Source organism: Oncorhynchus mykiss, chromosome 2, assembly GCF_013265735.2.
Source record: "Oncorhynchus mykiss isolate Arlee chromosome 2, USDA_OmykA_1.1, whole genome shotgun sequence".
Taxonomy (NCBI): domain Eukaryota; kingdom Metazoa; phylum Chordata; class Actinopteri; order Salmoniformes; family Salmonidae; genus Oncorhynchus; species Oncorhynchus mykiss.
Window position 1 is genome coordinate 70,134,358 of NC_048566.1, and position 18,228 is coordinate 70,152,585.

Here is an 18,228-nt window from a genome sequence, read left to right on the forward strand (position 1 = left end):
ATTGTTATTGAGGCAGTGTAGCTCTGCCCATCGCGAGGACAACATTTTCCATCACAGATCTGATTCCTACTACAGAACCAGGACTGTTTGAGGACTGCTGTACCTGTGCGTCTTTCAGCTCGCATGGTGCTGCGAGCAAATGCGCTTACGACGAAGTGACTGACTGCCTGCTTAACGAGGAAAGCCTGTGGATGGTCCTATCCACTGGGGTTCAACGCGCTAACATGTCAAGGTACCAGAGGACCCCCTTGAAAAACACTGACAATGTGGTCGAGGTCAAGAGCAAAGTAAGTGGCTGGTTTATTAATTTCACATTCATAATGCGGTTACCGTGGACCGCAGTTTATTTGCTGATAGGTTACCTTATCAGGCACGCGCATGGATAACACCTGCGGTGCTCAGGGCTAAACCAAATCAAGCCGTATAAATTGGATCTGTAGGTATTGCGCTATCCGCTCTTGAATTCCCCACGTAACTAATCATAATCAGAGCGGGAAACACTGATGTTGGTGCCTTTGTCGCCACGACGTTCTGAGACGGAGCAGCTTGGAACGTGTCTGCCTCTATTTCAATATGTAGTAGCCTAGGAGGCAATGACAGTTTGCATTGTCGCTCTCGGCTATGAAAGTGCACTATCCGTTGTTGTTGTAATTTCTTTGATGCATGTAGCGCGCTGTTATGCTGCAGAATAGAGCGTAGCTGTTCGCGGTTAATTATAACATTAGGCCTGGCTGATTAATTATGCATGAAACATGGTATTAGTAGCGATAAACCATATGGCTTAGTAAGCTCACTGTCAATGAATTCACCGATTCACCATAACTGAATAGACCACATAGGCCATATCCTACCTGTAAAAAAAATATTGACAATTTACAATAAATTATATGTGTTTATATATGTATTATCAGCCTACACGGGGTGATTATTCGTTTATTATTGTTATCATCATCATCAGTGTAGCACATTAAAATGAACTGTCTGTCAGTTATACTCTGTCAATGTGTTTTTAAAGAAAAATTAATAGCGATGACAATACTTCGAACACACATTGTCTGTCTGTCATGGCCACACATGTTTTTCAGTAAAACCCATGTGTCTCTATGGATTTCTGTCACAAAGAGCAAACATTGTAACTGCGTGTATGGAAAGTGTTTAAATGGAGTTAATGACTCTGATTATTACTTTTTCAATGTTTTACTATTGTTGTTCGCTACAGGTCAGAATCTTTAACAATCTAGTATGCTCAGAATGCTCCATACTAGTGTGTATGTCAAATTCTGACAATATGCTACGGATTGTGGTGTTAACTCTAAGTTGGAGATATCTATACATGCATTCTCTGTGCAGTGCAACTGCCTCACTGTCTGTCTCTCCTCAACAGGGATTTTTAACAACTCGTTGACAGTGGATTCTATTCTAATCATGTTTGTATCTCAAGTATGTGCCTCAGCTGCAGCACAGCCTCTTAAAATGTATCAAAGGCAATGTCTCGAAGGCAAACAGGTTCTCTCTTTATTGTCAGTCTCTTCTTATTCTCTCTAATAGCTATGTGTTTGGTGGGAGAGAATATATGAATTAATAATGAAAAGAAAACACTTCAGCCTGTCACATGGTTCTACAGGAGGCTTGCTTCTCCAAACAAGTACAGACACTCATGACTCAGCAAAGTTGTTCTGCCTATTGGAGCCCTGGGATGGTGGGGGATATAGTAGGATCCGCTACAAATAATAATCAAAATTATTTTCCAATCATTTTGTTCTGAACAGAACCATACTTTTTTTTTGTTCTGTTCCGACCAGCAAAATAAAGTTCTCAACTGGTTAGAACAAAAAAAAGGTAACAGTTTATATCGTTCCTTATTCCTTTTAAAACTTGATTTATATTTAATTTTTACATTTAGCTCGATATTAAATTACTTCACCAATCAGTGCGGATAGAGCAGCTTGCTATGGAGTGGCTAAGCGATAATTGTTTACACATACATTGGACAGATGTCAGACAAGTGTAGGGTGCGAAATACAACTGACATTTTGCATGTGTGAAGAGAGAGGGTGGAGGACGAGACTTAGCTTGAAGTGCTGGGCATCTTGTTATGGCATGCATTATCTGAATTAGGCCCACAGAATTATACCTACGGAGGAGCAGCTTCAACGGAGGAACTTTTAATGTCTTTGACCTTCAGAGAGTTGGCTTAACGTTGGACCAAGATAGCTAACAAGCTTGTGTGTGCAGAGTGGCACCAGAATTAAAATAAAACACTTCTTACCTTTTTGTAGTTAATAAATCCAATGTTAAACGTGATACCTATAGTATCCTTAAACTTTTCACAAGTACCAACAAACGGGTGTGATAATTCTACAGTGGTCCCTGTTGCGTATGATCAAACGGGTGTGATAATTCTACAGTGGTCCCTGTTGCGTAAGATTAAAAACGGGTGTGATAATTCTACAGTGGTCCCTGTTGCGTATGATCAAACCGGTGTGATTAGAAGGCTTGATTAGAACGCTTATTTAGAACGTCCATTTTCGATTGACGCAACAATCATCATTTGAGCTGGTCATACTTTTTTTTTCACAGAAACATTTTGCACAAACACAGTCCTTACAAAGTTATGTCCAGAATGTGACCAGTTTATTATAGGATGGAATAATCAGACATTCACAGAAGTAGCTACACCATAACACAATCATCCAAAAAAATGTAGGCTACATTTGTTCTAGTGCTAACTGAGGAAAGATTGAGGTAACACAAGCGGTCATATATATCGAAAGTAAACAGACATGGGAAGATGGGTAGCCACCGTGCTTGTTTTTGTCTCATCAACCAAAGATAATGACCTCTGTCATTGCCAACAAAGGGTATATAACAAAGTATTGAGATAAACTTTTGTTATTGACCAAATACTTATTTTCCACCATAATTTGCAAATAAATTCATTAAAAATCCTACAATGTGATTTTCTAAAAAAAAAATTGTCTCATTTTGTCTGTCATAGTTGAAGTGTACCTATGATGCAAATTACAGGTCTCTCTCATCTTTCTAAGTGGGAGAACTTGCACAATTGGTGGCTGACTAAATACTTTTTTGCCCCACTGTAGCTGGCAAATAGCTTAGCTCATTATAATCAGTACAACCTTCAAAAAATTATTTTACACACATCATAGGTGTCCATTACAATATATGCAATAATCAGAATGCATTATTTGTCACCAGTAATTGAAAACGTGAATAAAACTGTAAATACATTATGCTCCATACATACATACATACATACTGTATGCGCCTACAGTAGAAATGACAACGATATACAGAAAATAAGGAGCTTACTTTGATAGGAACGCACACATGTCCAAAGTTGTTATTTGTAAGGAAAACAACAAGGAAGGCAAAGCGAGCGCCAGCAACAAAATGTTCCAATTCTTGCAAGACTGCGCAAATATATGCATCCTTGATCTGCACAAACATGAGTGAAGTGTGGTGGGCTCTCCTGGAAGAGAGAAGTTTATTCGGCTCAGTAAAGCCTCAAACACAAAATGTCCACAACGCTGAAATGGGCTACTTCTATGTGAATTAATGAGGAGGCGGAACACACCTCAATTCAAACTGTTATTAGAAAATACAACTTGTTAGAAAATAATTGAAATTGACAAGATGAAACAGCTTATAGATAATTAGCAGGCAGCGCGTGTTAACTGTCCTGTTGCGTAATAATCACATTTTGGAACATTAAGTGCATTCTGACATCACGTGCATAAAACAACTCACGCTGGGGCGACCGTTAGAGATACTTTTTTTTTTCTTAATTTCTGAATCGCAGTTGTAACGTCAGTAGGCTATGGTAGCCTATGGGAGGGGCAGGTAACCTGGCCAAACACACACGCACACACACTGGCAAAGATTTTCTGCGTGACAGAGTGAGGGCTTTGCATAGGCGCTTTGTGTGTGTTTGGGGGGACTGGGAAAAATGACTGGAACGTAAAATAATATTATTAACGGTTCCCATGCTTTTAAAAATAAGGGTGCTGTTCTGTAATAGTATGGATCACTTTTGTTCCTGGTTCTGATTCTGTTCCCCAAAAAATTTAGCTCTGAATTATATATTTTTTTAAATAGTTTTTTTAATCTTTTTATAGAATATTTAAAACATACAATATATTTTATTTTTTATTGAACCTTTATTTAACTAGGCAAGTCAGTTACGAACAAATTCTTATTTACAATGACAGCCTACCCCGGCCAAACCCTAACCCGGACGACGCTGGGCCAATTGTGTGCCACCCTATGGGACTACCAATCACTGCTGGAATCGAACCAGGATCTGTAGTGACGCCTGTAGTGACACTGAGATGCGGTACCTTAGACTACTGCGCCACTCGGGAGCCCATACATGCAGTGAAGCAGCTCAACAACTACATCATATTAGTCATCTAACAGCAAAGACATCAAGGACAACAAAAATCATAACAGCAAGGACAACTGAATATGTTTGAGTGCATGTATGGCACTATTTACATGTCTGTGTATGTGCACATGTGTGTATTTGAACGAGCGTGTGTGTATATTGCATGTGTACAAACACCTGCACAGCATCAGCCTCAGGCAAACCGGCATTAACTGTAACAACACTGCCACTCATTGTCATTCAAACTTACTTTTTGTTATGTTTTATTTAGATTATTATTTTTTTACTTTTATCTTTGAGAGTTTCAGAGTTCCTCTGTCCAGTGTCTGTGTTATTTTGTCCATCTTAATATTTTCTTCTTATTGACCAGTCTGAGATATGGCTTTTTCTTAGCAGCTCTGCCTAGAAGGCCAGCATACCGGAGTCGCATGGAATAGCCTTCATTTCTCAGAACAAGAATAGTCTGACGGGTTTCAGAAGAAAGTTATTTATTTCTGGACATTTTCAGCCTGTAATCAAACCCACAAATACTGATGCTCCAGATACTCATCTAGCCTAAAAAGGCCAGTTTTATTGCTTCTTCAATCAGAACAACAGTTTTCAGCTGTGCTAACATAATTGCAGAACGGTTATCTAATGATCAATTAGCCTTTTAAAATTATAAACTTGGATTAGCTAACAAAACGTGCCTTTGGAACACAGGAGTGATGGTGACTGATAATGGGCCTCTGTACGCCGATGTAGATATTCCATAAAAAACCAGCCGTTTACAGCTACAATTGTCATTTACAACATTAACAATGTCTACACTATATTTCTGATCAATTTGATGTCATTTAAATGGACAAAAATGTGCTTTTCTTTCAAAAACAAGGAAATGTCTCTAAGTGACCCCAAACATTTAAACGGTAGTGTATATCAACTCATACACCCTGTACTATGGAATCGGTACATCAAAAATCTCTTCCCAACTATTTTGCAATCTGTATGGCACAGCTGTCAACATCCTGGTCCTCAAATAAAACTGGTATACTTTCCTATTTATGCCATTTTTATTCCTCTGCCAGTTTGATCCTTTATATTGGGCAGACAGACCAGTTCCCGACCTCCTCCCGCTGCCACCTGCCTCCTCCATTTTTTGGTGTAATGCTGTAATCAATTGGTTGTAATCTTGGATTGAGCAGACCTTCTGATACAATTCTGATAACTCCATGAGATACATAACTCTACCATTCCAATTTACAATATCATTTAAAAATAAAATACTATATTCAAACATCTTTCCCATAAATACAGGTATTTTATCAACCAGCACATTTGAGTTCAGCCATAATATTTGCTCTATCTTTTCAGGGAGATGAAATTGAAATTGTAGCCAGCTCTGCAATACTTGTTTGAAAAAGAGAGACACTTTTAAAAAAAAGTATAATTTACAATTAATCGAAAATGAGACATAGCGATCATCAGGAGTAGGCAGTACCATAAGTAAGTGAGTAAACTGAGATATGACTAAGGAGTTCATCAGGGAAATGTTTCCATAAATAGACAGGTATTTACAGTTGAAGTCAGAAGTTTACATTCACTGCCAAATCCATCGTCAGTCTGTACACTACACTCACACAAACTCACACCTTGCTGTAGCTAATAGCTATGAGAGGGGAGAGAGACTAGATAGATGCTAAATAGATATATAACTACTAGATTGATAGAGAGATAGCTACGTACTAGATACAGTTGAAGTCGGAAGTTTACATACACTTAGGTTGGAGTCATTAAAACTAGTTTTTCAACCACTCCACAAATGTCTTGTTAAACAAACTATAGTTTTGGCAAGTCGGTTAGGACATCTACTTTGTGCATGACACAAGGAATCTTTCCAACAATTGTTTACAGACAGAATATGTCACTAATAATTCGCTGTATCACAATTCCAGTGAGTCAGAAGTTTACATACACTAAGTTGACTCTGCCTTTAAACAGCTTGGAAAATTCCAGGTAAAATTATGTCATGGCTTTAGAAGCTTCTGATAGGCTAATTGGCATAATTTGAGTCAATTTGCGGTGTACCTGTGGATGTATTTCAAGGCCTACCTTCAAACTCTGTGCCTCTTTACTTGACATCATGGGAAAATCTAAATAAATCAGTCAGGACCTCAGAAAAAAATTCCACAAGTCTGCTTCATCCTTGGGAGAAATTTCCAAACGCCTGAAGGTACCACTTTCATCTGTAGAAACAATAGGTTGCAAGTATAAACACCATGGTACCACGCAGCCGTCATACCACTCAGGAAGTAGACGTGTTCTGTCTCCTAGAGATGAACGTTCTTTGGTGCAAAAACTGAAAATCAATCCAAGAACAGCAGCAAGGGACCTTGTGAAGATGCTGGAGGAAACAGGTACAAAAGTATCAATATCCACAGTAAAACAAGTCCTGTATCGACATAACCTGAAAAGCCGCTGCTCCAAAACCTCCAAAGCCACTCCTCCAAAACCTCCATTAAAAAAAGCCAGACTACGGTTTGCAACTGCACATGGGGACAAAAATTGTACTTTTTGGAGACATGACCTCTGGTCTGATGAAACAAAAATATAACTGTTTGGCCATAATGACCATCGTTATGTTTGGAGGAAAAAGTGTGAGGCTTGCAAGCCGAAGAACACCATCTCAACCGTGAAGCACTGGGTTGGCAGCATCATGTTGTGGGGGTGCTTTGCTGCAGGAGGGACTGGTGCACTTCACAAAATAGATGGCATCATGAGGAGGGAAAACTATGTGCATATATTGAAGCAACATCTCAAGACATCAGTCAGGAAGTTAAAGCTTGGTCGCAAATGGGTCTTCCAAATGGACAATGACCCCAAGCATACTTCCAAAGTTGTGGCAAAATGGCTTGAGGACAACAAAGTCAAGGTATTGGAGTGACCATCACAAAGACCTGACCTCAATCCTATGGACATTTGTGGGCATAGCTGAAAAAGCGTGTGTGAGCAAGGAGGCCTACAAACCTGACTCAGTTACAGAAGCTCTGTCAGGAGGAATGGGACAAAATGTATTGTGGAACGCTATCTGAAACGTTTGACGTTTAACTTCTGGGAATGTGATGAATGTGATGAAATAAATAAAAGCTGAAATAAATAATTCTCTCTACTATTATTCTGACATTTCTCATTCTGAAAATAAAGTGGTGATCCTAACTGACCTAAGACAGGGATGTATTTGACTAAGGTGTACGTAAACCTCTGACTTCAACTGTACCTCTCCATAGTTGCAGGATCTTGTCTATTTTTACAAGTTTTCTATTTTAATTTATTGTGGAGATCTCATATCTTTTGTGATATGAATACCAAGTATGTCTACTCCAAGTATGTCTACTCCAATGTCCTTGTTCTGATATCTTCCCCTTGCTTCCTCTCTTTTCTGTTTTTGGGTGGAAATGGCATAATCAGTCACCCCTCCTGCTCAGTAAAGCATGCCATGTATTCTTCTTCAATGGAGAGGAAAAGAAGCGCAGAGTAGACCCACTCATTTTCTGTGAGAGTCCACAATCACTGAGTGCATATCCCATTATTTGTTTCAGACTGTAAATATGGTTGGACACACAAACCAGCCAATCATGTTATCATAAAAACAGCCAATGGATTTTAAGCGTGTGGTGCTCCAAGCAGTACTCTACTCTATACTGTCTAGCACTGTTTGCTCATCCTGCCTATTTTTCCTTTACTCTGTAATCTGTCTCCTTCGCCTGCCAATCTGTCATATATTTGTCTCCCTGTCTTTGTGATTGGGGAAGTAAGTGGCACCAAACATTGATGGGATTGCACATCGTGTTAGAGGAGTGACAACCTGCTGTGTGTGTTTCTATGTGATACGCACCCCAGAGAGAAATTCACTGGCTGTGCAGGGCAGCATCTCCACACAGACAAGCACAGCTCACATCTTGTGTTGTCCCCCACAGCGCTCTTTATGTATTTGTGCTACACGGCTACCTCACAATGATCAACAATCCACTGTGTTATCATTGGGCTGTGCCCTGGTCCCTGCTGCATCTAATAGGAAGTCTCAGAACATGACTCCAGTTGTTACATACTGGACAATGTCTACATGTTAAGCTCTGTGATGTAAAAGTAATACCTAGGTTATGTTTTGAAGAATGCAGAATGCATGCAAGACAATGAAAGCGATGGTGGAATATAGGTGAATTGTGAATGGTTGGGTTAGCAGTGAATGGCAATGTCATGGCCGAGGCTTATGTTGGAGTCTGTTGTTTGTTGATATCATGATGCACCATTCTTCATGAGTTTGCTTTCATGACACAATATTCCCTGACCTTTTGTTTTCCAGTTTGAGGCGGAGTACAGACGTTTCGCTTTGAAGATGAGCGGCATCTGTGGCTTTCAGGAGTTTTACCGGCTGCTGCAGACCGTTCACCACATCCCCGGTGTGGAGGTGCTGCTGGGATATGCTGACATCCAGGGTGACCTGCTGCCAATCAACAATGATGACAACTTCTACAAAGCCCTCTCCTCAGCCAACCCACTGCTCAGGATCATCATCCAGAAGAGAGGTGAGGCTGCATCATGGAGAGAGGGATGGGATGGGAGGGGACTAAGAGTATATATATTTATAAGAGAAACCTCATTGGTAACTTACATTGTTGGTTAAAGCTCTCTGCTATTGATGTTGACCTTATTGCAGTTGGAGTCCCTGTATTCTTGCTCTAAAACCTGTTGGCTGTTGTGTTGAAGTGGGCTTGTCACTCTTGATGCTTGTTCGTTATCGGCACTGTCCTTGGTGTGTTTTTTAAGTTTCAGTTGTAGATCATGAAAAGGAACTTTGAGTTGAGCTAGCAGAAAATTCTAGTGTGTTTATGACTAAATGTTATGTCTTTTGTTATTGTGCAGTCATTAGCGATAGTGGCTCTATTGTAATGTTGTTGAAAGCTGTGTTTCTTACTGTGACTGATAGTGGAGGTATGAGAGTCAGTCAGTGTGGCAATGGTGATGACGTTGCTTGTATTGTGAGGGGATGAGTGTCTGGGGCTGTGCTCATTGTTGCCATTCTGGTCTGCCTCAGTGGGTCTGGCGCTGGGCCAGCCCTCAGGAATGCGAAGGCACAGCGCTGAGAAGGGATGGAGCTGGGGTTGGCGCTAAGGCTAAGGGACTGGAGCTGGGGATAGGAGCTGGAACTGGGGGTCGGGGCTGGCTCCTCTCCCTGATCTCACCCCTAGCCTCACACACACACACACACACACACACACACACACACACACACACACACACACACACACACACACACACACACACACACACACACACACACACACACACACAAACCTCAGATGCTCCCTTCTCTTCCCCACCACATGCTCTCTGTCCCTCTTAATCATCTCTCTCCCCTCTCTCCGTCTGTCTGTCTCTCTCTCTCTATCTCTTTAGCTCGCTCTCAATTCCTCCATCCCTAACGCCCCATCACGGTCAGTGAGTTTGATCAAAACCAATTCTGCAGGGCAGCATTCCGGAAATGTGCCACTAATACTCTTAAAAGTTGCTCCCCCATTATTTATAGTCAAGTCTTTCTATGTTCTGTTGTTTTATTGTTTTGTTTGTTTGCTTAATTCAGTTGGAAATGCTAATCTGGAAAGAGGAGAATGGCTGCTATTGTTCCCAGTTTTAGAATGCCATCCTGTTTGTAACAAAAAAAATAGCTTACATGAAATTCCCATTATTATGCTTCTTTATTAGCCATGTTGAGCTGCTTTGTGATTGCTACAGGAAGGTATCGATGACTCAAAAAACACTTTACATAATTATCCGTCAGGCTCACGATGTTATCCAGGTCAGTGGAGATAGATGGGCATTGTAGTTATCCATCTCTATTTTGTGACTAAACTTAACAAACATAAGAAGAAATTATATTACCAAACCAAGATAAATGACAAAATACAATGGAAGATAGCTTTTGAGTACCTTAAATTATATCTTGGCCAGAAACCCCAATTCATCAAGATCGTTCATTGAAGTTAATGGTCATTTATAAAAAAAAACTTTTGATGTTGCCAGTAATTTCAATGACTACTTCACTAGTAAAGTGGAAAAACTCAAAAGTGAAATGACAACATTGAACAGTGAACCATTGTATTTTTGTATAAAAGATCTAATAATGAAAGAGAAGAATTGCTGTTTTGAATTTCTTGACGTTATTGTGGGAGAGGTGGAAAAACTATTGTTATCCATCAATATTGATAAGTCACCAGGTATAGACAACCTTAATGGGAAACTATTGAGAATGGTAGCAGACTATATTGCCACCTCTATTTGCTATGTCTTTAACCAAAGCCTAAAGGAGTGTGTGTGTCCACAGGCGTGGAAGGAATCACCCTTTGTTGCCTCTAACAGCCGCCCAATCAGTTTGCTGCCTGTTCTTAGTAAACTGATGGAGAGAATTGTGTTTGACCAAATACAATGCTATTTTTCAGAGAACAAGTTAATTAGTGACTTTCAGCATATATATTGAAAAGGGCACTCAACTTGTACTGCACTGACTCAGATGACTAATGATTGGTTAAAGAAATGGATAATAAGATGATAGTTGGAGGTGTATTGTTATTGTAAATAAGAATTTGTTCTTAACTGACTTGCCTAGTTAAATGAAAAATACATAAATTAAATAAAGATTTCAGTGCAGCCTTTGATATTATTGATCATAAATTGTTATTGAATAAACTTGCTTGCTTTGACTTTACATCACGTGCCATCACATGGTTGGAGAGTTGTATTTATCCAATAGAACCCAGAGTGTTCTTCAATGGAAGCTTTGCTAACGTCTGATATGTACAGTGCGGTGTCTTTCAGGGCAGTTTTCTTGGGCCGTTACTCTTCTCTATTTTTACAAATGATTTGCCACTGATCTTACACAAAGCTAGAATGACTATGCATGCAGATAATTGTACACTCTACATGTCAGCACCCAAAGCCAGTGTTCTCACTGAAATTCTAAATAAGGAGTTAGTCAGTATCAGAATGGGTGATTAATAATAAACTGATCTTTAAATATGTTTTTGACACAAAAATGGCATATAGTAGTTGTTCAGGCTCTGGCATTGTCCGATCTTGATTATTGTCCAGTAATATGGTCAAAGGCCTCCCGGGTGGCGCAGTGGTTAAGGGCGCTGTACTGCAGCGCCAGCTGTGCCATCAGAGTCCCTGGGTTCGCGCCCAGGCTCTGTCGTAACCGGCCGCGACGGGGAGGTCCGTGGGGCGACACACAATTGGCTTAGAGTCGTCCGGGTTAGGGAGGGCTTGGTCGGTAGGGATGTCCTTGTCTCATCGCGCACTAGCGACTCCTGATTGTGCCGGGTGCAGTGACGGTGGTTGCCAGGTGCACGGTGTAGCCTCCGACACATTGGTGCGGCTGGCTTCCGGGTTGGATGCGCGCTGTGTTAAGAAGCAGTGCGGCTGGTTGGGTTGTGTATCGGAGGACGCATGACATTCAACCTTCGTCTCTCCCGAGCCCGTACGGGAGTTGTAGCGATGAGACAAGATAGTAGCTACTAAAACAATTGGATACCACAAAAATTGGGGAGAAAAAGGGGTCAAATGCTGCAACTGACTCAAAACAAGAGCCATTGATGCTTGATGAAAGATTAACTGCTTCTCATCTAGCTTTTATGATAAATATTACTGTGATGAAAATTCAAGATTGTTTGCATAATCAAATAACATTCAGCTCAGACACACTTTTAAGGCATGCCACCAGGGGTCTTTTCACAGTCCCCAAGTCCAAAAGAAATTAACAATTAACAGTCACGATTGCTTGGAACTCCCTTCCAATTACTCAAGCAAACAGCAAAATTACCTTTAAAATTGAACAACATCTCATGGAACTTGCAGCGCATCAAGCATCACAAATAGAACCAAGTTCTATTTTAGCGCCTGGCTACTCACACACGCGCAAACAGTTTGGATGAAATGATTGAATAACACGTATGTGTACATGTATTTTGCTACACTCGCGCACGTAATGCGAGCAGTGTGGTCAGCATGTTACATACACATTATTTTTGTGTTGTATTGTTTGTATATTGTTGGATTTTAAATTTGGGTGACTGTTCTTGTGTATGTATCAGTGTTTTGTTACTGGTCATTGTGTTTTTTTTGTGGACACCAGGAAGAATAGCTGCTGCTTCTGCAAAAGTTAATGGGGATCCAAATAAACAAATATGTGCTCAGCTGTGTATAGAGAGGAGAGAGGAGATGTGCCCTGTAGTTCAACCCCCCTCTGTGTGGTCGCTGAAGCTCTAACGGTTTAGTGTGCTATGTGTCAGTCAGAATAGAGATAGACAGGGCAGCTTAATGCTTCTCTATCCATGGCTCTCTGTGGGAGTGACTCCTGCTGCATCAGCACCAGGCACTGCTCTGCCTGTCATGGCTGGGGAGCACAGTGCCTTGCTGGGGCCTGAGATGAAGTCAACACAGGTGGCGATGGAACTGGGCGCAATAACACTGGATGGAGAGAGACTAGGGTGGATGTATAGAGTGACAGAGGCTGCAATAGTATATTTAAGGGAAGAGCAATAGTAATGCCATTTGTGAGGTACAGTGAGTGAGTGAAGCTCAGAGGGTGCCTTCCATTCAGCACAGACCAGGAGAGCAACGAATGCAGCTAATGAGATCTAGTCTCCCCAGTGGTCCTGGAAGAAGGCTTCAAGAGAGAAACTCAGATGTGAAGAGATGGAAAGTGAGAAATTGAAATAGAAAGCGAAGGAGAGAAAGAGACTGCTATAGGAAGTTCATAGTAATGTGTCTTTTTCCATTTCCTCTTCCTGTTTTCTCCCTGTGCTCATCTACACCATATGCAGTATATGTTTGGAAGAAAGGCCTATTTGAATAACAAAGCCGTAGCTTGCACAGTGAATGTCTTTCTGTATACAGTGCTGTGAAAAAGAATATGCCTCCTTTCTAATTTTCTCTACTTTTGTATATTTTTGATACTGTATGTTATCAGATCGTCAAACAAAACCTAATATTAGATAAAGGGAACCTGTTTGAACAAATAACACAACATTTACATATTTAATTTATTTCATAAAAAATGCAACACCCAATGCCCATGTGTGAAAAAGTAATTGCCCCCTTACACTCATTAACTGGTTGTGCCACTTTTTAGGTGCAATGACTCCAAACGCTTCCTGTAGTTGTTGATCAGTCTCTCACGTCGCTGTGGAGGAATTTTGGCCCACTCTTCCATGCATAACTGCTTTAACTCAGCGACGTTTGTGGGGTTCCAAGAATGAACTGCTAGTTTCAAGTCCTGCAACATCATCTCAATTGGGATTATGTCTGAACTTTGACTAGGCCGTTCCAAAACTTTAAATGTGTTGCTTTTTAGCGATTTTCATGTAACTTGATTGTGTGTTTTGGATCATTGTCTTGCTGCATGACCTAGTTAAGCTTCAGTTCACATACGGATGGCCTGACGTTCTCCAGTAGAATTATGATACAGACCAGAATTCATGGTTTCTTCTATTAAGGCAAGTTGTCCAGGTCCTGAGGGAGAAAAACATCCCCAAACCATCACACTACCACCACCATGCTTGTCTGTTGGTATGAGGTGAGTGTTTGGTTTTCGCCAGGCATAATGGGACCCATGTCGTCCAAAAAGTTATACTTTTGACTCCTCTGTCCATAGAACATTCTTCCAGGAGTCTTGAGGATCATCCAGGTGCCTTTTGGCAAATATGAGTCAACTTTTTGGATGAGATGTGACCCATTTATGTCTGTCGAAAACCAACTACTGGAAGCATTTGGTTGGAGTCATTGCAGCTAAAGGTGGAGCAACCAGTTATTGAGGGTAAGGGAGCAAATACCTTTTCACACAGGGGAATTGGGTGTTGCATAATTTCATAAAATAAACTTAAGTATAAATGTAATTCAATTTTTATTCATTTTCACTTAATCTAATATTAGGTTTTAGTTGAAGATCTAATAACATTCAGTATGAAATATCTGCAAAAATAGAGAAAATCAGAAAGGGGAAAATACTTTTTCACGGCACTGTATAAAGAGGAAGCCGTGTATGCTCCAGGAGATCCAGCACACATGCTAATTACTCATTAGCTGAAAAAGCCTCCTCGCTTTACAGACAAAGCTCTGATCAATAATTTTAATGGCTCTGGAGGCAAACGCAATCAGATTTTTTTTGCTCTATTTGTTCACCCAGTGGGATTTGTTTTGTTTTGCTGCAACCGACTGGCAACAGAGCTACTTCCCCTGTTTTCATGGGAATGCTCTTCAGAGCCCTGAACAGCTGAACACCTATCAGGCTTTAAACGGGCTATATACAGTATGTGGCTATAGATCAAATTACATTTTATTTGTCACAATCATGTGTTTCGCAGATGTTATTGTGGGTGTAGTGAAATGCTTGTGTTTCTAGCTCAAACAGTGCAGTAATATCTAACAAGTAATATCTAAAAATACACACAATCTAAAGTAAAGGAATTGAATTAGGAATATATAAATATTAGGACGAGCAATGTCAGAGTGGCATAGACTAAGATACACTGTATCTGTAAACGTTTGTGAGGGTTTTAGGTGCCAAGACAAATTTCTTTAGCCTCCAGTCAGGAAGTCCAGGACCCAGTTGCACATGGCGGGGTTCAGAGCCAGGGCCTCAAGCTTAATGATGAGCTTGGAGGGTACTATGGTGTTGAATGCTGAGCTATAGTCAATGACCAGCATTTTTACATAGGTATTCCTTTTGTCCAGATGGGACAGGGCAGTGTGATGGCGATGGCATTGTCTGTGGATCTATTGGGGCGGTAAGCAAATTGATATGGGTCTAGGGTGACAGGTAGGGTGGAGGTGATATGGTCCTTGACTAGTCTTTCTAAGCACTTCATGATGATGGAAGTGTGCTACGGAGCAATAGTAATTTAGTTCAGTTACCTTTGCTTTCTTGGGTACAGAAACAATGGTGGACATCTTGAAGCATGTGGGGACAACAGACTGGGATAGGGAGAGATTGAATATGTTCGTGAACACACCAGCCAGCTGGTCTGCACATGCTCCGAGGACGCGGCTAGGGATACCGTCTGGGTCAGCAGCCTTGCGAGGGTTAATATGTTTAAAGGTTTTACTCACGTCAGCCAGTCCTTGTTAGCAGGCCGCGACGGTGGCACTGTATTATCCTCAAAGCGGGCAAAGAAGGTGTTTAGCTTGTCTGGAAGCGTGACATCGGTGTCCGTGACATGGCTGGATTTCTTTTTGTAATACGTGATTTCCTGTAGACCCTGCCACATACGTCTTGTGTCTGAGTCGTTGAATTGCAACTCCACCTTGTCCCTGTACTGGCACTTCCCTTGTTTGATTGCCTTACGGAGGGAATAGTTACACGGTTTATATTCAGACATATTCCCAGACCTCTTTCCATGGTTAAATGCGGTGGATCACGCTTTTCATCCATCCACGGTTTCTGGTTAGGGTAGGTTTAATAGTCACAGTGGGTACCACATCTCCAATGCACTTCTTTATAAATGCACTCCCTGAGTCAGCAAACTACCTGCCCTCCAGGACACCAACAGCACCCGATGTCAAAGGAAGGCCAAAAGGATCATCAAGGACATCAACCACCCGAGCCACTGCCTGTTCCCACCACTACCACCCAGAAGGCGAGGTCAGTACAGGTGCATCAAAGCTGGGACCGAGAGACTGAAAAACAGCTTCTATCTCAAGGCCATCAGACTGCTAAACAGCAATCACTAACTTAGAGAGGCTGCTGCCTACATTGAGACCCAATCACTGGCCACTTTAATAAATGGATCACTAGTCACTTTATACAATGCCACTCTAAATAATGCCACTTTAATAATGTTACATAATAATAATGTTTACATATCTTACATCTTACATTACTCATATCACGTATATACTGTATTTTATACCATCTATTGCACCTTGCCTATGCCGCTCAGCCATCGCTCATCCATATACTTACATGTACATATTCTCATTCATCTCTTTAGATTTGTGTGTATTAGGTAGTTGTTGGGGAATTGTTAGATTACTTGTTATCCACCAGATCAGAGGCAGTAGGAATGACCAGGGATGTTCTCTTAATAAGTGTGTGAATTAGACCATTTTCCTGTCCTGCTAAAGCATTCAAAATGTATCGAGTACTTTTGGGTGTCAGGGAAAATGTATGGAGTAAAAAGTACAGAATTTTCTTTAGGAATGTAGTGAAGTAAAAGTACAGATACCCCTACTTAAGTGGTACTTTAATTTATTTTTACTTAAGTACTTTGCACCACTGCCTGGAAGTATTCTCATTTTCTATTTAAAGGAGAATTAGAAAGCAGCTCTCTCTCTCACTCCCTTCACTCTTTCTCTGTCACTCTCTCTCTTTCTTTCCCTGCTCTCTCTAGCATTGGCCAATATCTGTTAGCTTTGGCTTTCTCAGAGGATATATTTAATAAAACCATGAGGGGAACAGAAATGCACATTTCCAGAGAGGGCTTATCACTGTCAGTGACAGACGTACCCGTTCAGGGCCTGGCGCTACGAGATTACAGCTTCATCTTCTCCATGGAAGGAATGTTATTTTTCCACAGTGATGCCTTTTCATATTTCTCATTTGTTTTCAAGTGAGAGCAAATCAGTAGAGCAGTGCTTTTCATTCATTTGAACTGGTCTTGACTTCCAGTCAACCACATTTCCCTCAACTCTTACTTTCATCTCTAGAGACCATCTATTTAAGGAGACTATTGATCCTTGCCATACTGTACAGTACACATGGCATATTTTCGTTATAACCTCAGAGGACTATGGACAATCAAACCAGATGGTGATCAACACGGGGGCAAAGTTTCTGTCAGTGCTATCTTAATGTAAAGGTTGTAGTGATGCTAACAGACTGTAAGTAGTGGTGATGCTAGTCTAAGACCACGCCTAAGAAACTGGTCAATTGCTCTGACTAGCACAACTGGCCAGTCTGGATATTGAAGGCCAAATAAGCTGCTTTCCAGAGATTGACTCTCATCTAACCTCCCCCTAGAGGTGCCCCATGATGGACACATTGTGCTGGTGGAGCCATTTAAAGCCTCTGACCAGATCCTCCCTCCACCACTCTCCCTCTGTGGGACATTAATATCACAGAGTGCTGTTCCACTGAAACACTGATGAGATTGATGGGGCTTTTAGCATGAGCTCATCTCACAGAGTGGCCATTGAGAGGCTGGCTAATGTGATTCTATAGCAGATGAGATTCAGCGCTCGCGTCCATCCTCACCCAGAATCCCAGCACAAAACACCTATGGTGTCTCTCAGCCCAGTGAGTCCACTAGCCCATCCTTGTCATTGCCATTCTCAACTAGCTAGCTACCATGTCTGTCCTCAATCTCCTGGTACAGTCATAAGAAGCCAGTAGCAAAGGTCTATGGAATTAGCTGGGCAATAGCTGGCAGTCTGAGAAGCATGGATTAGTGAAAATAATATATTTTGTGGTTGCTAAATCTACTTCCTTGAAGATTTATTTCAGCAGACTGCTTTAAAAGCTGGGGTTTATTCGGCTAATTCACATCGACTGAGAGGAAGCAGGAAAAGGGGGGATAGAGATATAAAGAGGGAAGAAAGCGTTTCAATGTTAGCTAGAGGAGATCTTCCTGGATGTGTCTTCAGGGCCCTCTCTGGAGATAGTGAGCAGGGAGAAGAGAACCCTTTCTTCCCTCATTTCCCCTCTCCCTGCTCACTCTCTCACGAGAGGGCCCTGAAGACACATCCAGGAAGATCTCCTCTAGCTAAAATTGAAAGTCAACCTCCTGTCTCCC

General features: G+C 41.2%; 1 protein-coding gene across 1 annotated transcript in view; it reads left to right on the forward strand.

Moving 5' to 3' along the window:
* LOC110495023 (partitioning defective 6 homolog alpha) overlaps positions 1-18,228 on the forward strand; it is a 36,636-nt gene continuing 18,408 nt past the window's right edge. The window contains exons 1-2 of the mRNA XM_021570375.2: positions 1-287; positions 8,748-8,970. Coding sequence (XP_021426050.1) covers positions 192-287; positions 8,748-8,970 — 319 coding nt within the window. The 5' untranslated portion in view covers positions 1-191. The remainder of the gene's footprint in view (positions 288-8,747; positions 8,971-18,228) is intronic.